General features: G+C 37.4%; 1 protein-coding gene and 1 non-coding gene across 6 annotated transcripts in view; both read right to left on the minus strand.

The window, feature by feature from the left end:
• Positions 1 to 22,595, minus strand: part of LRBA (LPS responsive beige-like anchor protein) — a 755,230-nt gene extending 732,635 nt beyond the window's left edge. For all 5 annotated transcript variants that reach the window (XM_047717621.1, XM_047717620.1, XM_047717619.1 and 2 more), the window contains exons 1-2: positions 22,454 to 22,595; positions 21,674 to 22,113 (exon numbers count right to left, since the gene is read on the minus strand). In XM_047717621.1, the coding sequence (XP_047573577.1) occupies positions 21,674 to 21,889 (216 nt within the window). In that variant the 5' untranslated portion in view covers positions 21,890 to 22,113; positions 22,454 to 22,595. The remainder of the gene's footprint in view (positions 1 to 21,673; positions 22,114 to 22,453) is intronic.
• Positions 14 to 153, minus strand: LOC125094453 (U4 spliceosomal RNA). The gene has a single exon (XR_007125507.1). It is a non-coding gene; the product is annotated as a U4 spliceosomal RNA (small nuclear RNA).
• Positions 22,596 to 23,333: the final 738 nt, after the last annotated feature.

A 23,333-nucleotide genomic window follows, 5' to 3' on the forward strand; every position in this document is an offset into this window, starting at 1 on the left:
CTGATATTATTTTTTTAGAGGTAGAAGTCTAATAATCTAATTTAAGATTAACAGATACAGACTTAGGTTCGATATAATAGGACAGTTTTCAATAAGCAATAATCGCACCTCGGATAAACCTCATTGGCTACGATACTGCCGCTGCGCAAAGCTAATAGGACAGTTTTTAATTAGTGAATTTGTTGAATGGACTTTTGTCCTATTTGGTACAGATTCACATGCATACTCCTTTAAAGATCTTATCGTCAGTAACCCTGAAGACGTTATCACAATTTCTCTAATACTTATATTGCTGTAATTTTGTTTTAGCTCTTGTCATTATGGGGGGGGGGGGATACTCTTAATTGCAAATCATTGTCCATCACAGTCCCAAAAGCCTCAAATCACTGGGACTACTGCATAATATAAGTTGTATGTGAAAATGCCAACTCATTGGTATGGATGAGGAAAACCCATCCTGTATAAATGTGAAGACATGAAAACTTGTTATGGAATAAAATTTTAAGAGTATTTTTGCCTAAAGCAACTCAAATTTTGACTCAAATGAGCACATTTTCAGCTAGCTTATCTGCTCTGTGGCTCCACAGGGTATATTATTAGTTGACTGGTACATTCTATTTTTTTTTTTCTATCGTTTAGAGGAAGGTGGAAATTTCCACCAAGACTCTTTATCTCTCCCTCTACCTATGGCAAGTGAAACTCATTCCCCTTCATTCCCTTGGGCTGATGCTTCTTTTCCTTGCAATCTGTATTCTGTTCTTTTTGAACTGGAAGCTTCCTTGGCATTCTACCTCAAGTTTAAAAGCCTCTGAAGTATTATTCAGGAAAAATGAAAACATGTCCACACAAAGACCTCTATGCAAATGTTCTGGGGCAGTTTTATTCATTGGCCAACAGACACCTCTTCATGACTGAATGAACAAACTGTGGTACATCCATACAATAGAATATGATGCAATAATAAAAAGAAACAAACTATTAATATATGCAAGAACAAGGAGTAATCTCAAATGCAGTAAATTACATATAAGAAGCTAGTCACAAAAGGATACCTAGTGTAGGATTCCATTTCTACTGACATTCAAAAAAAGACAGAATGATAGGGACAGAAATTAGATCACTGGCTGCCAAAGGCTGAAAATGAGGGAAAGGACTAACTACAAAGTTGTACAAGGGAACTTTTTGAAGGTGACAGCCTACATCCCAATCATGATGATGGCTACAAGACTATATATGTCAAACTGTACAACTAACAGGGATGAATTTTACTCTACAGATATTATACTTAAATAAACATGACTTTTAAAAAATGATGAAAGTGGGACGCCTGGGTGGCTCAGTTGGTTAGGCAGCTGCCTTCGGCTCAGGTCATGATCCCAGCGTCCTGGGATCGAGTCCCACATCGGGCTCCTTGCTTGGCGGGGAGCCTGCTTCTCCCTCTGCCTCTGCCTGCCATTCTGTCTGCCTGTGCTCGCTCTCTCTCACTCTCTCTCTGACAAAAAAAAAAAAAAAAAAAAAAAATGATGAAAGTATAATCTCTGCCTTCAAGCTCATGGTCTAGCAGGATAAATATATAAAAACATAATATAAAAGAATGAGGTAAATGCTATAATAAGTTATAACCAAAGTTCTGTGGGAGACGGAGGAAGAGTGAAATCTTAGAAGGGGGTAATGGGTTCTTAGAAAACACAGTATATAAATTATGTGTAAAAGTAAAGTGTAAGCATGACTATGGCAAGCAGAGAAGGAAGAAAAGCACCCAAGAAGAGAGAACAGCTGACAGAAAAGCACAGAAGTTATAGATGCAGGACCTATTAAAAGTAAAAGATATAGTTCAGTATATAGAGTGGCCATGACAACAGAGGAAAGAAAAGTCTAGGAAGGGAGCGGCCTCATAAACCACACTATGGAATGGTATGGCAGAGGAAAAGGACAGTTTTAAAAGGTGTTAACAGGGGCACCTGGGTGGCTCAGTGGGTTAAGCCGCTGCCTTCGGCTCAGGTCATGATCTCAGGGTCCTGGGATCGAGTCCCGCATCGGGCTCTCTGCTCAGCAGGGAGCCTGCTTCCCTCTCTCTCTCTCTCTCTCTCTTTGCCTGCCTCTCTGTCTACTTGTGATCTCTCTCTGTCAAATAAATAAAATCTTAAAAAAATAAAAATAAAAATAAAAGGTGTTAACAATAATCCTTTCAAGAGATATTTGGGGTCAGAATTAAAAGTAGACTATTTGGTGACAGACTGGTTGTGGGAATGAGGAAGAAAGACAAATCAAGGTTAAAGTGATACCACTGAAATGAAGAATGCAAAAGGAAACAAAGGGATATGTGTGTGTATGTGTGTGTGTGTGTGTGTGTGTTAAGATTTATCTATTTTAGAGAAAAGAAGAAAGAGGGAGGGAGGGAGAGAAAGAACTCACGAGTCAGGGGTGAGGGGCAGAGAGGGAAGGAATCTCAAGCACACTCTGCATTGAGTGCGGAGCCTGACCCAGGGCTCAATCTTAAAACCATGAGATCATGACCTGCACCAAAAACCAATCAGAGGCTTAACAGACTAAGCCAACTGAGATTTGAATTTCAGTTGGGGGAAATCATCTGACTTCTGTTATCCTATCTACTAATTAACTTACGTGTATCCCTTCTCTAATTAAAACAGAGTTTATTATAAATTACATATTTTAACTACTTTATAAAATAACTGTAAGAAATAAAGGCAACCCAGCATAGTCTCACCAAAATCTTTAAGATGTCTTAAAGACAGCAGATAGAAAGAATGAAAGAAATGAAAATAGGAGCAGGAAAACTTACTAGTTTTAAATATTGCATGAGCTTCTTAATTTACATATTAGATTCCAAACTTTACTTGAAAATTATTTGAAATCTACAACACATTTTCTCAAAAAAATAATGGGATATAAAGTAGAGCTGAACTCTGGAATTACACAAGTTTTGTATCAACCACAACCACCAAAGCACTGCAGTTAGGACAACAGGCTACTCTAAAGTTAGACTACTTGGAGTTCAATTTCTACCTCCTCTATTTTGTGTGACTTTGGGCAAGTTAACTATACAAGTCTTAGACTCCTCACTTTTAAAAAACAGGTGATAGGGGTGCCTGCCTGGCTCATCCAGTAGAGTATGTGACTTCTGATCCAGGATTCTGAGTTCAAGCCCCACACTGGGTGTAAAGATTACTTAAAAATAACATCTTGAAAAAAATAATAATAAATTAAAGATGCTAATATTACCTACTTCAAAGAATTACTACAAGGATTAGGAAAGATAATCAATTTAAAGCACCTAGCATATTCGTTCATCTAACGTGTATTTATTGAGCACCAACTATGTGCCAGGCCCTAATACTAAGCACTGGCAATAAAGCAGTAAACAAAAAACAAAGTCACTACTCTCAGGGATCTTATGTTCTTATATAAGAAGACACAAAACAAATAAAATAGCTAAAGAAAATAAATGATATAAAAATAAAGCAGGATACCAAAAAAAAAAAAAATCAAAGTAGGATACAGAAGGTAAAGAGTGATGGGGCGGGGTGCGGGGGTACTAGTTTGGCAGTAGGAAAGTTCCTCTAATGAGGAGACATCTGAAAGAGACTTCTTAAGGAAATGAAGGACAGAGTCATATAGATAAATGGAGAAAGAAATCAGATCCCTTTCTGGCAATACAGAAAACTTACAAAATCCAGAAAAATATTCATGATTCAGAATTGCTTAAAATGGTGAATATTCAACAACAACAAACAAAAAGGTTATTTTTGCTTTGTTCTGTTTTGTTTTTCATAAATGGTTGAGCTGAAGAGAAAGCAAGAAAAATCCTTAGAGGTAGGAAACAATAAAGTTTCAGGGAGCACTGAGGCTTGCCCTGAGAGCATCCACCAATCTTTAGTGATTAACGAATTGGATCTAAAGGGGATGCTTGAGGGAAAAGGATAAAAAGCTTGGGGCCTAAGTAAGGTAGGAAATCTGAAGACCACCACTCTCTCCGTGGGTGAATGGGGAGACATGCTCAGCCCAGAACACAGTGGAGATATTTGCCTATCTCAACCTAGACAGAAGAGAAAAAAAGAAGTCTATCACCTATCACTCCAGTTTGAGGACAGAATTCATACCAAGTGTCAGATCTAACAAATTCAAACTAAAAATTTAGTTTTGAAAGATTCTGAGTTAGAAAAGACTAGAGGGGTGCCTGGGTAGCTTAGTCAATAGAGCTCTGACTCTTGATTTTCGCTCAGGTCATGATATCGGAGTCCTGGGATCAAGCCCCACAACAGGCTCCCCACTCAGCAGGGAATATGCTTGATCTCCCTCTCCCTCTGTCCCTCCCCCTGTTCATGCCCCACTCCTCACCCATCCCCTTCATTCTCCAGCTCTCAAGTGAGTAAATAAATCTTAAAAAAAAAAAAAGACAACGACACTAGACCATGAGGGCATGTGGCTGGCTCAGTCAGAGGAGCATGGGACTCTTAATGTCGCAGTTGAGAGTTCAAGTCCCACAGTAAGTATGGAGATTCGTGCTTAAAAATAAAATAATAAAAAAGAAAAAAAGAGACCAGAGCATGACTTCAATTCTGCCAAGAAGTGTACACTTTAAACCCAGATCTTAAACTATCCCCACAAATAAAGTCCATAGAATATAAGCTCAAAATTTTTTTTAAATCACAAAATAATGAAGAAACAGCCCCCAACAAATCAGCAAAATAAATCTTACAGAAACAGAACCCCCAAAAAACAAAAAATATAAAAATGATCAGATATGAAATACTGAAATGTTCAAATAAGATATCAAAAATAGGAAGGGGAAGGGGGCAGCACCTGGGTGGCTCAGTTGGTAAAGCATCTGCCCTCAACTCAGGTCACAATCCCAGGTTCCTGGGACTGAGCCCTGCACCGGGCTCCCTTGCTCAGTGTGGAGGCTGCTCTCTACCCCTCCCCTGCTCATGCTCTCTCTCAGTCTCTCTCAAATAAATAAAATCTTAAAAAAAAAAAAAAAAAAAAAAAAGGATTCAGGAAGAAACTATAAAATATGATTATGAAAGAATGAAACATTTCAAGATTTGAAATTTATAATTTATATATCATTTATTGATATTTATAATATAATTAGATATTTGAGAGGAGATCTTTCTAGGCAGAGGGAAAAACTAGAGCAGGGGGGCTAGTGCCTCCAGAACTGAATAAGCAAGGAGGCAGAGTGGAAAGAAATGAGGACAAAGGGTAATACTCACTAGGTCACACAAGCACTCAATAAATATTAGCTATTATAATCCCATAATTTCTACTGGAAAAATGTGGATTATAATCATTTCTTCTTTCCCACTTCAGTATCAAATACAGCAGCCAGAGACGAGCTCCAGAAAACTCCAACACGGTTCAGAAGGGAATCAAAAAATAATTGCTTTCTATGAAGTGGAAACAGTCCTAAGTAGTAGTTCCAGCACCAAGGAAGAAATCTGGGTCTTGGTAAGTAAGACAGAGAAAAAGGAAAAAGGAAAACTATCCCTAAGTGATTCAGAAGAGGAGTACCTGGAGGCAACAATGATCAAAAAGAACAAAAGGATCCAGTTGAAACTGCCATTTGGTGGGGGGGGAGCATTTTGAATTTGGGTAATAATTAGGAATCAGAACATCCTTTCGAGATTCAAAAATTTCACAAGTGGGGTGCATGAATGGCTCAGGCATTGGGCATCTGCCTTTGGTTTAGGTCATGATCCCAGGGTCCTGAGATGGAGCCCTACATTGCACTCCCTGCTTAATGGAAAGCCTGGTTCTCCCTCTCTCACTCCCCCTGCTTGTGCTCCTTCTCTCCCAGCCTCTCTGTCAGATAAGTAAATAAAATCTTTAAAATATAAAAAAAATTTTTCCACAAGTGAAGTCAACATTTACATTCTATAGCAGTGGGAATTTAGAGTAAATAAACCTCTCAAAGGTATGCCAAATTTTTCCATTTTAACTTTAATGCTCAACTTCTTCTAAATCTTTTCAAGAGACAGCAATAAGCAGCAAAACTAAAATTTAATTTTTCTTTTCTTTCATATTGACTGTCTGGCTAAGGCACTAACAAAACCATGAACAAAACACAAGTAATGCAGGTTAAGAATAATATTCATAAATCACAAATTAGCTATATGATCAATCCCTAATATAAAGAGTTGATAATTTCATTTTGCCCTGATTATCAAAGAAAATTGATTGGTGTATATCTTAAACATGTATAAATTATCATGCACCCTCTGACACACAAGAAACTGTGTGATTAAAAAATCAAATAAAGCATGCAGTGTTAAATCAATGAAGTTTTAATGTAATTCATTTTCTCAAAGCTTATCACTCTTATTGTTTCTGATTATCATAAGCTAATTTTTCAATTATTACAGTTCTTAAGGAACTTAGTTAAGTGATCATTTTCTACAATTCTAATACAAGCCTCCAACTTATATTAATAGTCACCTAGTATAACATAGTGTAGAAGATTCAGGCTCAAACAACCTGGGTCTAAATCCTATCTTACATCTTTAATTTCCCCAATCCTGTCTTCTCATTATAAAACAAGTTTAATAAAGCACTACATCAAGTAGCTGTTTTGTACATTAAATGAGATAATCCTTATAAAACACTTATGTTGGCTAAGTTTAATCAACACTCAGTCACACACCCTGACTTACATCCAGGTTCAGCTTTATTACAACTGGGTATAGGACAAAGGATTAATTTCAGTCTTCCCTCCTGAAGCCCACTTGAATAATTTGATGTAACTGTTCATGCACAATGCATTTAACCTACAGAATATAAAACCAGTGTCTAACAATATAAACTAGAAAAATATTTAGACAATATACTATGCTGAATTTAAAACTTGGCTAAACTGAGTCATTGTTTTTAAATGTCTCACTTAAAGTAAATAAACAAATGAACAGAACAGTCTCTACTGTTCTGAAACAACCCTCCTGAAAAATTAGCTCACGAAAAATTAGCTCATGATCCAGGATTTGTAAACAACCCCCCTTTGAGATGATAGAACTTAACTAATACAGAACAGAAGCAGTGTATATGAATAACTAAAGATATAAAAGAACCAAGACAAAAGAAAAAAATAGAAGATTCTATTTTTCTTAAAAATACAAATTTGAAGAACTTCTAAAAATACAGTCACTAAAAAGAAAAACTCATTAATAGGTGAGATAACAGATTAGATAGAAATGAAGAAACCAGAAGAAAGACACAATCACAAGACAGACTGAAAACATGAAAGATTAAGAGACATGCAGGATAGAATGGAAAAAAACTAACATGTCATGTATTAGGAGTTCCAAAATATAAATAAAAAAAATGAATAGGACACCCGTCGGTTAAGCAGCTGCCTTTGGCTCAGGTCATGATCCTGTGGTCCTGGGATCGAGCCTAGAATTGGGCTCCCAGCTCAACAGGGAGTCTGCTTTTCCCTTTGCCTCTCACCCTTCCCCCTCCCTCCTGCTTGTGTTCTCACTCTCTCCCAAATGAATAAAAAAAATCTTCCAAAAAAAAAAAAAATAGATAAATGAAGAAAAGCCATTATTTGTGAGAATCTCCCAGAAAAACACAAATTCTCAAATTTAGGAAGCACAATCACCAATAGATAAGTTATGGTGAAACTACAGAACCCTAAAACCAAAGAAAAAAATCTTAAAAAACCACAAAAAGAGATTAGCTGTAAAGTTAAGCAATTAAAACTATAACAGGGACAACTTCAATAAGAGACTAAAACATGGAACAGAACACAATCTTGAAAATATTAAAATTATTGTCAACTAGAATTCTGCATCCAGCTAAACTATATTCAAGAACAAGGGAAATATGAGGAAATTTCTACACAAATAATGAGTTTACCACTCAAAGACCCTGACTAAAAGAACTACTGGGCACCTGGGTGGCTCACTCCATTAAGCATCCAACTCTTGATTTCAGCTCAGGTCATGATCTGAAGGCTGTAAAGATCAAGCCTCACATCAGACTATGTGCTGGGCCTGGAGCCTGTTTAAGATTTTCTCTCCCTCTTCCTCTGCCCCTCCTCCCCTCAAAAAATTAAAAAAAAAAAAAAAAAACTACAAAGGGACACACTTCAGAAATAGAACCAAGAAACAGAGTGAGATGCACGACATACATATGAGCCAACCACTCAGTAAACATCGGTAAATCTCAGAACTATGAAGAATATAATCTTCCTGTTCTCTAATATTCAGTGTCTCTGCCTGCAAGAAGTTCCATCCTATGAAACTCAACATGGCCATATGATTTCCCTCGATCAATGAAATATGACATGTCACTTGGGAGCCGAACCTTTAAAGCCTCAAAGTTTAATATTGTACAAAGTTTGAGGAAGGGAATGGCAAGATATAAGCCAAGATCCAGATTATTTATCTGTCATATTAAAGTATTTGGCCTTTACCCAGAAAAGAATGAAAAACTACAGAAAGATTTTGAAAGGAAAAATCAAATGATCAGATTTTAACTTTACATAAAATACTCCAGGAGTTGTGGCGGGTATTTGCAAGAAGAGACTAGAGAAGCAGGAACCAGCAAGTAAACTAATGCAACTATACAGGAAAAAAGTGACAAGTACTGAACTAGTGCAGTATACTGAAGATGTAGAAGAGAGAAAGGTATACAGAAATATTCAGCATTCCAGATCATATTCCAAACACCAACATTCAAATTAATGACCCAGAATTATCAGAGAAAAGACCAAAGCACAGCCAAGGTACTGTTAAATATCACTAAAAATCTAAAAGTGCAAATTCAGTTCTTTTTTTTCTTTTTAAGATTTTTTTAAAGTAATCTCTACATCCAACATGGGTCTCAAACCTACGACCCCAAGATTAAGAGTCACATGCACCACCAACTGAATAAGCCAAGTACCCCTAACTTTGGTTCTATCAAAAAAAGTCAGAATAGAAATGTACTGGCAAAACAATAAAGGACATTAAAAATTCATCCAAATGGGGGCACCTGGGTGGCCCAGTGGGTTGGGCCTCTGCCTTCCGCTTCCATCATGATCTCGGGGTCCTGGGATCAGGCCCTGCGTTGGGCTCTCTGATCGATGGGAAGCCTGCTTCCCCCTCTCTGCTTGCCTCTCTGCCTATTTGTGATCTCTCTCTGTCAAATAAATAAATAAAATCTTAAAAAAAAAAATTTATCCACATGACATCTCTCCCTCTTTCCCCCTCCCCTGCCACCCTGCCACCCGATTCCAGGTAGGGTTGTAATAGGGTCAGAAATTAAATACCACATTGTAGTTCACTTACATACTGCCACTAGTTTATTCTCCTACAAGTTTTAGATGGGCAAAAGGAGAGGAGATAAAGAATTATTAGTAAAAGATATATGACAGACATCATCACCACCTCCTAATAATTTAATCAATGTAGTCAATATATAAATGTCACAGAGATGACTAATTTTCAACAGACAGGAGTAAGAATGAGGTATACTTGTAAAGTATCAGAAAATAAATCTAATTAACTGAAGGACAGATGTATAGTTAGAGAAATGGGGTACCTAGAGGCCAAAGAATTGACACTTTAAACTCCATGAAGGCAAAGTCCATACCTCTCTTATTCATTGTTTTATTCCCAGCACCTTCCTGACACCATGCCTGGGATACCACATCTGCTACACAAATATTCTCTGAATGAATGAATGAACTGATCTGATTAAAAACAGATACATGTTTCATAGAAGGGAGCAATTTCATTTTATTAAAGCATAAAAGAGATAGATCTAGTCAAAATAGCAACATGTAAAATTATGTTCATAGTTAATTCTTTGACTTCTTAAATAAATGTCTTATTTGAAAATTTAAAAGCTAAACCCTAGTTAAATGTATACTTAATTTATAGGAAGAAAGGATAATCTTGTCCCATAAATTTGAGTATATGATGCTTTATTGAGTAAATCTATCATGAAAACAAATCAACTTCAAGGAAAGGTCAGATAAACATCAGAAGCCTATGAATACATCCTGACAAATAACTAAAGACAACAACTAGTATTACCTTCTGCAACTGATAAACAAAAGCATTATCCTTTCCTATTAATGTATTCACAGTGATCAGTATATAGTCACCAAAAAAATTATTTAAGTCCCACTCTCTTGGGGAACCTGGCTGGTTCTTGATCTCAGAGTTCAAGGCCCACATTGGGGTAGAGTTTACTTAAAAAATAATTTGAAAAAAAATTTTAAAAATTTTTTTAAATCTACTTTCTGATAGGATCAATATACAAGGTCATTTAAATCCTGGAAGTTAGGCTCTTTTTTTTTAAGATTGATTGATTGATTGATTGATTGATTGATTTGACAGACAGAGATCACAAGTAGGCAGAGAGACAGGCAGAGAGAGAGGAGAAAGCAGGCTCCCTGCTGAGCAGAGAGCCCGGATACTGGCTTGATCCCAGGACCCTGGGATCATGACCTAAGATGAAGAGGCTTTAATCCACTGAGCCACCCAGGGCCCCCCTTTTTTTTAAGATTTTTTTTTTTATTTGTTTGAGAGACAGAGTACACATAAGCGAGAGAGAGAGCACAAGCAGGGAGAAGGAGAGAGGCAGAGGAAGAGGGAGAAGCAGGCTCCACACTGAGCAGGGAGCACCCTGGCATTAACTGGCTGACCCACCCAGTCACCCCTAAGCTAACTAAATCTTAACCATGAAAGTAAAAAAGCAAATTCCAATATCTTGCATAATGATTAGCTATGTCATTAATTCCAACCAATTCAAAAATCACATTCAAAAAAATAATTAATTAATTGAAATAAAAATAACATTCACTAAAACCTCTCTTTTCCTAACATGCATTTTTGGTATTTAAAGTTGGGGGGGGGACCCTGGGTGGCTCAGTGGGTTAAAGCCTCTTTGGCTCAGGTCATGATCCCAGGGTCCTGGGATCCAGCCTCGTATCAGGCTCTCTGCTCAGCAGGAAGCCTGCTTACTCCTTTCTCTCTGTCCGCCTCTCTACCTACTTGTGATCTCGGTTTGTCAAATAAAAAATATATATATATTTAAAAATATAAAAATTTAAAAAATAAAGTGGGGGGGGGGGGGGTCGGGCTACCTTCCACAAGGCAATCTTGACTATGTTGGGCAGCTCCTAAACAATCTAGATACTTTCCCAGAGTTATTATTCAATTACACAATTGAAAGATGCCTTAAGCCACTTTCTTACATATAAGGTTTTTTGTAATTATAAACCATGTACGGCTTAGCGGTTAAGAGCTCAGTTTGTGGATTCCCTGAGCTTGAATCTCAGCAATATTACTTGCTCAGTGACTTGAGCTAGCTACTTATACTCTCTCAGTTTCACCATTTATAAAGTGAATATTATAATAGCACAGTCTGTTCTGCTGTAACTTACATCTTTGTCTTGCATTACCTCCTACAGGATTGTTAAAGAGTAGAATAATGTAGGAAAAGTGTGGATGTGATCTTGGTTTATATGTAATTTTTTCCAACAGAATTAAAAAGAAATACTTGGAAATATGTAAAGATCTTATGAAAACCTAAAAATTTGCAGAATTGCTTTCCTTTAACACAAATAGTACCTGTTTTAATGACTCCAAGAACTAGTATACTTTTTCCTCAACGTTAAGTTTCCAACAATCTGCAAGTACAAAAGAAAAAACTGCAAAGATATTTCTCACTGTATTAAAACAATGTATAAATAAGGGAAGCCATACCTTAGATCAGATTTTTAGTAAGCTAAGAATGTTGTCTACTGGAGTCAAAGAAACCAAGCCTGCATTTCAAAGAAGGAAGCATAAGCTCCACAGTTAGTACCACAAAGTGAATGTGATGCCAACATGAAAATACTAGCAGAGATTTAATGTTCCTAATATTTTCATCGGGATTATCATTGATTTTTTTAGTATTCTGGTCACAAGGAGCCACAGATTTTGAATAGCCCACCCCAATCCTATTTGTCACTCATAAATCCTATTACTTAGTCCACTTTTGCAGAACACAAGGTATTTTGGCAGAAACACCTAATACCTGCCTAACTATGTGAACTATAGGAATTAAACTGGGTTAATACAGCGAACAGAACCTGGCACGCTCAGTTAGTTTTAAATATTGCTATTATCTATTATAACTCAAAATAACATATTAACTTCAATTCAAAAACATATCAATTATCAACATATGTTTCCCCTACCTCAAGAGCCACAGATCATCTTACCAACACCGAAAGTAAAAACTGGGAACCCAAAGAATCTTTGAAAATAGATTAAGAACCATAAATCTACCTAATGTTTTAGTAAACTAACAAAATTACCCACTCACACTTCTGGCCACTGGCACTCCCCTTACCCATCCACAGACACCTATAGTAAGGAACATTATTCTAAAATGTTGTGGATTTAGTGTCTGCTTTATGTCTATTAATTTCATAGAAATTTGATATAAGAAGATGAGTTGGTGACAATGTTAATCATTTTTAATACCATTATATAATTTTCTTTAATAATTAATATTTTTCCTGCATTTCATATACCAATCAGTCTCTTAAATCTGTGCCTACTTTGTTTCTAGAAAAGATTTGGGTTTTTGTTTGTTTTTTAAAGTTTTATTTAAGCAATCTCTACACCCAGTGTGGGGACCAAACTCAATCCCACGATCAAGAATCACAAGTTTTTCCAACTGAGCCAGCCAGGCACCCCTAGATTTGCTGGCACCCATTTAAAACTGATTAACTATCATATTATTATCAGGCCTGTTTTTTTTTTTTTTAAGTTTGATGTATTAAGATAAAACCAACACTTTTTTTTAAAAAGCTTCGTGTTAAAACATTTTCATATACAAATGCTACTATAAGCTCTGAGATATAATAATTTTATTCAAGATACTGAAGCCCAAAGATCATGAAGACTAGATTCAACTAGATATAAATAGGATTTAACATAAAATACTTGTATTGGGTGCCTGGGTGGCCCAGTCATTTAAGCATGCAATTCTTGATTTTGGCTCAGGTCTTATCTCAGAATCATGAGATCAAGCCCTGCATAGGACTGGCTCAGCACCAAGTCCACCTGGAATTCTCTACCTCTCCCTCTGCCACTCACCCCCCCACACACACATGCTCTCATAAATAAATAAATAAATAAATAAAATTTTTAAAAGATTACATATTTGTGTTACCTTATGAGAAAAGTATTTTCACCCAGAAACAACAAAATCCAAACACCTCATCAGAGGCCTAATTACTTTAAATTCTCATAGCTTTATAAGATTTACTGTAGCTTATAAAAATACCACACCAATGAAGTTAGTATTCGTTGAATAAAGATCTTATTAGACAAAAAATATCTTTTTCAGTTCCCAAGCAATAATTGAGACCTCATTAGTTTTCATCTTTCTCTAAGAATATACATGGAAAATCCAGCCTCTCAGCTCTCTCTAAAACTGCGATTTTTTTAGAATATGAATTACTAAAAGACTGATAACTCTGGTAAAAAGAAGTCTGAGAAATAAATGCAAACACCCAGATGCAATTTCTAACAAAAATTAGAGCATGAACATCAGATAGTTACATAAGCTTAAAAGTCATTTGGTGTCCAATTTCCCACCCAAAGTAAGAATCCGCACTACAAAATCCCTAATATGCAAATTTCCACAAACTCCATCATCAAGACATTCTGTACCTGACACAGCACATTTCAGTCACATATATTACCCTTATACAAATCCAATTATCATCAGAAAAGATAAACAAAGGTATCAGAAAAGATATACAAAGACACACAAAACACCTTTAAAATCTAAAACGAGTATTTGATGCAATTAGTTTAGCAAATTAGAAAGAATTCATGTACTCTCTACATTTCTTTATTGTTTCTTTCTTTTGTTTTTTACTTTGTGTATTGTCCCAACAGCTTTCAAGCCAAGATTCACTAGAAACACTCACTAAATACAAGTAGGTCTCTGAGTATATATATCCCATTACATGACATAATACTAGAAAAAAGAAAAAACTACTTTAAAGCAGGTTATAAGAGAATATCCTGAAAATAAATTAACAAAATTATTTCTTAGTGGTTAAACAGATATTGAGGTAACTCAAAATTTCACAATGAAAAATTCGAGCTACCTGAAAAGTATCTTCATAAGAAATAGGAAATAGTGAAAGAAATATGGATTAAGGTCTTAACAACATATCTTTTGCAGGAAAGAACAACACAGAAAAAAAAACTAGGCTTCCTAATGATTGTAATTTATCAATGATAAGATTAGGAAATTTCCATTTAATTTAACAAACATTTTTGAAGTACCAACACTAAAAAATTCTAGAGGTACAAAGATAAATAAGACAATTTACTATCTAAATACTATAAAACAAAAATGCATTCTGAATACTTTTCTTTCACATATACAAAAAACTATTAAAACTATTTTTATTTTTTTTTATCTTTTTTTTAAGATTTTATTTATTTGACAGACAGAGATCGCAGAGAGGCAGACAGAGATCGCAGAGAGGCAGGCAGAGAGAGAGAGAGAGAGAGGAGGAAGCAGGCTCCCTGCGGAGCAGAGAGCCCGATATGGGGCTAGATCCCAAGACCTTGGGATCATGACCAGAGCAGAAGGCAGAGGCTTTAACCCACTGAGCCACCCAGGCGCCCCTATTAAAACTATTTTAAAGAATATATGTTTGGAAAGAGAGACTTTATAACATAAAAATTAGATATACTAGATAAGTTAGGCTAGGTCAGTTTGAAAAACAAAAAGCTTTCTCTATTCACAAATAAAAGAAAAATTCTGATTTTTCAGTTTTCCAAATGATTTCTCAATTTATTTTTTTTTAAAGATTTTATTTGTTTATTTGACAGAGAGAGATCACAAGTAGACAGAGAGGCAGGCAGAGAGAGAAAGAGAGAGAGGGAAGCAGGCTTCCTGCTGAGCAGAGAGCCCGATGCGGGACTCGATCCCAGGACCCTGAGATCATGACCTGAGCTGAAGGCATCGGCTTAACCCACTGAGCCACCCAGGCGCCCCTGATTTCTCAATTTAAAATGAACTAATTTTAATGGAAACATGAATGGGTACCTGCAGGGACTTAAATGATCAAACCTATCACCTCAAAGGAACTATGAAGCTTTTAAAATTCATCAGTTCACCTACATGTCTTTTGATTGTCAACATTAATAAACAAACTAACAGTATCTACTCATGACCTACATAAATGTTCATATACTTTGAACCACTTATTCCACTTCTAGAAGTTTCAATATACAAAGCTACCTAAAGAAGCATCAATAGCAAAAAATAAATAAATAAATAAAATTTTTTTTACTCAAATAATTCTCCTCCTACAGTGAAAACTATAAAACATTGATTAAAGGAATTAAGGAAAACCGCAAGAAATGGAAAGACAGTCCATATTCATGGGATGGAAAACTCAATATTCCTCAAAGTTAACTATAGATTCAACACCTCCCCATCAAAATCCCAGCCTGCTTTTTCACAGAAACAGACAAGCTGATCCTACAACTAATGCAGAAATGCAAAGAACCAAGAATAGCCAAAACAACCTTGAAAAAAATAATAAAAGGACACACATCCCTATTTCAAAACTTACTACAAAGCTAGTAGTAATTAAGTAATTAAGTAATTAATTAAGACAGAGTGGCTGTGGTAAAGAACAGAAATACAGATCAAAGGAAAAAAGTCCAAATAAATCCTTACACTTATGGTGAACCAATTTTTGACAAAACTCAGCAGGAAGAATACCTATTTCAACAAAGGGTGGTAATACCCAAATACAAAAAGGTGAATTTAGACCCTATCTCATTCTGTCACATACAAAAATCAACTCAAAATGGGAGCACCTGTCTGGCTTAGTCAGAGGAGGGTGGGACTCTTGATCTCAAGGTGGTAAGTTTGAGCCCCATGTTGGGTATAGAGATTACGTGAACATATAAAACCTTTTTAAAAAATCAACTCAAAATGGATCACAGGCCTAGATCTAAGAGCTAAAACTATGAAACATCTTGAACACAGGATGTAAATGTTCTAAAATTAGATTGTGGTAATGCCTGCACAGCTCTGTAAACTTAATAAAAATCACTAAATTGTTTACTAAAAACAAGTGATTTTTTTTTATGGTATAAAAATTATACCTCGGCAAAGGTGCTTAAAAACAAGTCTGAAAAATCACAATGACTATTAAATAAATTCAGAGGGGGTACATAGTATATTGCAGAGCCAATAAGGCTGGGAACAGCTATATAGAAACAAAAAATTATAAGGTTGGAATATGATGATTTAACTATCTAAACTATAAATCTTAAAATAACAGTAAATACTTATAATAGCACTCAATGTGCCACACATTATTTTAAATGTTTTACAAGTATTTATTCATATAATCCTGGCTAAGTGTAGTTTCCCCCTTGTACAGAGGAAAAACTATGGTACAAAGAGTTTTTAAAAAACTTTCTCAAAATCGCAATAGGATGTTGAGTTCATGAATGACTTTTTTCCTCTTTAAACAAATACCTTTGAAAAGAATAGTGGACATCATTGGTTGCTTATCTAACTATTCATTTACCCTTTCAATTTTTTTTTTTTTAAGATTTTATTTGAGAGAGAGAGGGAGAGAGTGCATGCATGCAAGCAGCCAAGGGGCAGAGGAAGAAAGAATCCCAACCAGGCTCTACATCCAGCATGGAGACTGACTCAAGGCTAGACCCCAGGACCCCAAGAACATGACCTGAGCCAAAGTCAGACATTCAACCAACTGAGCCTCCCAGGTACCCCTACCCTTTCAATCTCTTGCCCAGATTTTTATTTGTGTATCCACCTCTCACCAGACAGGCCACGTAGTTCAGAGAAAATTAACCCCATCCTTAGGTATAGTAGTTGGCCCTGGTTTGCTTAAGCCAATCAACCATTTCAAAGACCACAGTCACTCATTCAGTAATCAGGTCCAGACCCTTATTTGGAATGTTAGGACAGTGAGGCTCTCCCAAGAGATGTGAACAAAAATATATATGGTCCCAACCACCACTGGCAGCCATCCTACAATCATGAGAGGAACAGCAACAGACTGAAGAAAGCAGAAGAGAAACGGAAAGAAAGTGATCTTTAATATTACTGTATTACCGTAAGTCTTGCCCTACCTTTGGACTTGGAGATAAATAAGCCTATAAATCCTTTTTACTGTGTTTAAAACCAGTTCAAGTTTTCTATGACTTATAACATGATGTACAAATTTATGGGGGTTGGGGGAGAACATTAAGAAGCATTTTGTGTTATTATCTTTTTTTTATTTTTTTAAACTTGCTAATTTGTTACTATCTTTCTAATAAATGTTCATATAAATGCTTGAAAAATACCTGCAATTTTATATGTCTCACACAGTAGCTTATAGTATTTTAATCAGACATTTTAAAATGTTATTTTTTTAAATATTAATTTCCAATTCTTCCTGAAAAATCAAAAGGTATGACACCTTTGGGCCCATGTTACTATCGTCCAACAACAAACCAGAATGGAACAGAAGCTGCCTCTCTAAGTCTATAAGTACACCGTCTGCAGACAGTCAATACAAATGGAGCCTCTATGTGATATGCTCAGCTCCTATAGTTATTGTAAGTGTGCACCGTTAATATCTTTAGCATGACCTATATATATCAAATGACATATAGTGAGTCATGAAAAATTATATTCCACTTTTGAAGATTTAACATTTTAATTAAAATAATATACTTTTTTTTTTTTAAGATTTTATTTATTTATTTGACAGAGAGAGATCACAAGCAGACGGAGAGGAAGGCAGAGAGAGAGAGAGAGAGGGAAGCAGGCTTCTTGCTGAGCAGAGAGCCCGATGCGGGACTCGATCCCAGGACCCCGAGATCATGACCTGAGCCAAAGGCAGCGGCTTAACCCACTGAGCCACCCAGGCGCCCCTAAAATAATATACTTTTTAAACAAATTTTATTAAAACATGTATTTGTCACTAGCCCATGGGAAACACTTTTCTTGAATTGAATACCTTTAAAGACCTGATGGAAGTTAAACTCAGCAGCAAGTCTCTGAAAACATGCCAATACCTTAATTACTCTGGGTCCAAATGTCTGACAAATTATTTTAGCACACAGATAAGAAAAACTGAAATGGTTTGAAGCTGCAACAACAGAAATGTAAAAGTTGCCTAGAAGTTTGAAACACTTGAATACACAGGTGTACTATTAATCAAAACTTACCTTTAAAACAGATTTGCAAAAGAAATTACAAGAACAGTGGTAAATTTCAAAGGAATTTTAGTCAAGTTACAGTAAGGTCAAGCTACATTAGCAAATTTAGGAGAGAACACTTTGTAAAGATCTCTGGATGTATGGCTCTACCACTAATTTGGACAACTCCAGGGAAGGGGAAGTTATTAATTTTAACAGCACAGATATTATTACTTAAAGCAGCTAACATGTAATCAATAAAAAACAATCAGTAGGACATGATCTATTTTAACAAAATGCATCAAAAATAGGAAAAAGTTATAATAGCTATAAATAGTAGTTTAAACTTACTAATGAAAAATCCAGTGAAGGTAGTAGAATAAAGCAGAACACACATAAGGAAGGATTCAGTCATACTGGTAATATACTGGCTAAGTAAGACAGACTCACAGGGCTTATAGCATTGTAAGACTTAATAACTTACACATATTACATATTCTTCTGTCTGTATTCTAGTTTTTCACAATTTTATACATTTTAATCCAATATACTGACTATAAAAAGTGTAATGATAAACTTTCTACATCCGCATGCCAAGTAAAGAAACAACTGAATGGCCAGAAAAATGTTTTTGCTTTAAAGCAGTTTTTTGTTTTACTCTTTAAAGCAGTTTTGTGAAAGCTATTTGAATGTTAGAGGGAGAAATGGGGGGCATCTGGGTGGCACAGTCAGTTAAGCCTTGGATTGACTTGGGCTCACGTCATGATCTCAGGATCATGAGATCAATCCCCAAGTCAGGTGAATCTGCTTAAGATTCCTTCCCTCTCCCTCTGCCCTTCTCCATCCCCCCAGCTCATGCTCATTCTCTCTCTTAAAAAAAAAAAAAAAAAAAAAAAAAGAAATGAATTATACTGATGGAGAGTTCATCATTAATATTAGGTGTCCTTATATGAGGAAAGTTATGCCTGAGCTATAAATACCTGCTCAGAGAAGCAAACAATTCTACATCAACTCAACAGACAGATGTACTCCTAGAAAGGTGGCCATTCTAAGAATCACCAAATAGTAAGCAATCTACTCAACCTTTCAGTGTCTCTGTCTACTCATCCATAAAATGAGATATATGTTAAACAGTTGTTCAAAAAGGAATTTAAAAACATATGTAAATCACTTGACCCACCGCCTGGCACACAGTAAACATCATAACTTTTGTAAAATCATGATTATTAATATTTCCTTCTTTTTTTTTTAAGATTTTATTTATTTGACAGAGAGAGATCACAAGTAGACAGAAAGGCAGGCAGAGAGAGAGAGGGAAGCAGGCTCCCTGCTGAGCAGAGAGCCCGATGCGGGACTCGATCCCAGGACCCTGAGATCACGACCTGAGCCGAAGGCAGAGGCTTAACCCACTGAGCCACCCAGGCGCCCCTAATATTTCCTTCTTTAAGCAGAATTAAGATTAAAGCTGGTAACTATCAGGAAATATTTAGGTGCTGCAGTACTAACAATGTTGAGATGGACTAGTTTACCAGATTCCCAAAACTTCAGTTCTCAAGATTTTCTAAAGACTGGCCAAGACCTTACATATCCATGAAGGAACATAGTACTGTTCCTTCATGGTACTGTAAGGTAGAATGGAAAAGGGAGGAACTAATCTAATTCTGTGCTCTACATGAGAAGAGAATGACCGTAAGTAAAGAAGAGGTTTAACTGAACAGAGTTTCCCTCTCCTTTTACGGGACACCTATTACTCTGAAAACATACAGCTGTGCAGAATTTAACCAATAATCTTGTATCTCTAACAGGCCTACAATTATAGACAGCATATAAGCAAACCATTCCTACAAACTTCGGATTTCCTTAATAAAATGCAGGTGACTCATATTTGGTGATCCACCTTCACACGGGGCATTCTAAAGGAGTTCGAATCCTCCTTCTGCCAGAGGAATGTTGTATTTCATACAGAAACAACTAATTATGGGCTATATCACTACCACAGACTTCTGTTTGTCATCCAAGGAACATGAGGTTTAGAAACAGAAAAAGAAACCTTCAAAAAAAAAAGTCTATTTTCAAGTCTGTTTTGAGGTAAAGGAATGAATCAATTTACCATTTATCTCCTTGAGACTTACACACTTCTTAAGACCACAAACACACTAGATCCCCAAAGTTTTGATAATTGTTAAAACTGGATAATGGATACTAGAGAACTATCCTGTTTTTGTATATATGTGAACATTTCCATAATATATAGTTTTTTAAAAATGTGTATATATGTCTGTTCTTTATAAACAAACAAAATGGTAGAGAAATACCCTATTATTCAAAAGTTTTTATACTCCAAAAGTAAGTGAATTTCATTTAGCTCCTTTCTCATTCTAGAAGTTGTACTGCAGGTGACCAGACTATTAGCAAAGTCTAGTTAAGGATAAATTAACTGCCCTGGAATAAAACAAGCCTAATCTTGAAAACACAGAAGCAAAAGGGAAGAGTACTAAATAGTTATTACAGTCATTATACATTCATATTTGTTCCCATCCGTTATCTTCCTAACACAGGTAAGTAGGCAGAAGAGGTGGAAGTATTTTTAAGGCCAAACTTACTTTTCATTCTATAAACTGACTGAGAGGTTGCAGTAAAGAAATTTAAAACATCCCCATTAGAAATAACCATTTCTAAGAATGGAGTAGAGAAAAAGTATTGCATATCCACCTTTCAAAAATAACCTTCAAAGTTCAGAGTATAACCAGCAGCTTCCAAAGACCAAATATGCTTTACAACTAGACATGAATTTACCAAAGAAATAGATTTGGTTAGACTGCATCTGCCACAATCCTCTTTTCAAACTACCATTCAGTTTTCACAAGATGTAACCCAAATCCATTCCAAAATTCAATTTTTGTTAATTATGTCTAAAATAAAACTGATCAAAATATAAATACTAACTTTGTAGCAAATTAATCTTTCATCATGAACAAATCTTTGTTCATCTATGAACAAAACTTTCATGTTCAAAACTTACAGCAAAATGCAACCTAGGCCAACTCAAAAGAGTAAGTAGTACATAGGGCATTTATTTCTCAAGTCCAAAAAAAGACAAAAATATCTTTAAAATGTTGAAGAGAAATGCAGACTTAGTTATATACATCCCAAGAAAAAACAATGTTTATATAATAAAACTCCCCCACTGGAACCCCCACAAAATACTTCCAAGCGACAATTATTTCCTTAGCACAAAAGTGGTACCGGTTCAATTTCACAAAACCTGAAGCACCTAAATTTACATAATTCCTCTTAAATTGAAAAATACAAAAAATTCTTTCATTTAGGTCAGTAGAATTTTGTGCTTCTATCCATGGAAAAAGCCATCATCAGTCTGAGTCAAGCACATGGCTCCAGCTTCAACGTCTAGTTCCCCAACCCACTCATAAGAATATATGCTTACAAAATAGGTATCTACTTACCAGGTTAAAGACAGTTTCTACAATATCCCTATTGGACACTTCTCCAACTTCAACTAACCCCGTCAACACGGCAAATTTCATTCTGATGCCCCTGATGGGGAGCCCTGGTTTCAGGGACAATGCACCCTCTTCAGCAGAGGTTTCTTCTTTCCCTCCACCTCCCCCGTCATCACCTGTTGGTGGCGGGGAAGGGACATTATTGTCTTCACTAGCCATTGCTAGCTAGTTCACGAGAAAGGACAACTCAGAGTCACTACGGGACAGCAGTTGCTGCACTAGGAATAAGCACACACACGCAACACAACAGGAAAAGGGTCACTCTTCCAAGTTGTGGAGAAACCCCAAAAGCAGTTGATGGGGAAAGTCCTTGGCGTCGCCCTCCTCCTCTTGGAGAATATTTGTCCAATCTCTCTCCCCGAGGCTGACAACAACGCCAAACCCTATTGGAAGATTAGATAAATGTTAAATACGCTAGGTTTTGTTTTGGGTTTTCGTGGGGGGGAGAGGGAAATAGTTACTGTCTGTCAAATAAGTTGCTAAAGGGACCCTACTACCAGCCACCCGCTACCCTCCCTGGCTCAAAGAGGTAGGTTCTGAGTGAAGGCGGGTTCAAGAGGCCCCTGAACAGGTTCACTCCTCCCCCACACTCTCGCAGGTTCCAGGCGCAGGACTACCTCTCCTCACAGGTGCACGGAAAGAGAAACTGTCGCTGGGAAATGAAGGGTCCGAGGAAAAGAAGGGGTCCCCAAGCTAGCACAGAAGTAGAAAGTTCCTCCTCACCCAGATACTCCGGACTCGTCCTCACCCCCCGCCAGGGAGCCGCGAGACGGAGGTGGCGGCGGAGATCCAGGGCAGGAAAAGGCGGGGGAAGGGGGCGGTGATTACTCTCAACGCTCGGCCCAGGGGGAGGAGTGGAGCACTCAAGCACCTGAGGTTCGACGGCGAGCGGAGGGGAGGTGTGTGTAGTGGCTAGGAAGGAGGAGAGGCCCGGCGGCGACGGCGAAGAAGGGAGGGAGGAGAGAGGTCAGTGCACCTGGTCGCAGCCTCCAAGTTTCCCTACTCCGCTCCCCGGGAGTCCGCGGCTGCACAGAACTCCATGGCTTCCTGGCCCACCCGACCCCTGCGCTCAGCCTTTGCAAAAACAGCCGCCCTGGCGCTATGGACACCCCGGCTGAGGCTGCCAGCGGTGGTGAGATTGCTACTACCACAGCTCGCTCTCCCACGGCTCGCACGAATGTCCCTGTGCCCACTGAAGCTACTCCTCGCCGCCATGACAGCGCCGAGGGCTGCCAGGCGCGGCGTGCGCGTGCGCGAGGGCGCGGGACGGTGGGGCGGGCGCCCGCGAAGGCGGAGGCAACCGTGTGGCGGGGTGGGGAAGCGCGGGCGGCCTAGGGGGGCGCGAAAGGGCGGAGGTGCTAGGCGCGGGCTTGCAGGCAGGACTACGTGTGAGGGTGGGCACCCTAGCGGGAGCGTTGCCCAGATTACACCATGTGTGTCTCGGACCGGCAAGAAGAGACATTTCCTTCCAGAAGGAGACTCTCTCCGCACACGCACACATACACCTCCCACCCCCCACCCCGACCTGGGAAAGTGCTTTGACAAGTGCTGAGGTGATTCTGAAGCTTCTTCCGTTGTTAAGTTACCGTGGTATCCTAGCGCG

Source organism: Lutra lutra, chromosome 2 (genome assembly GCF_902655055.1).
Source record: "Lutra lutra chromosome 2, mLutLut1.2, whole genome shotgun sequence".
NCBI lineage: Eukaryota > Metazoa > Chordata > Mammalia > Carnivora > Mustelidae > Lutra > Lutra lutra.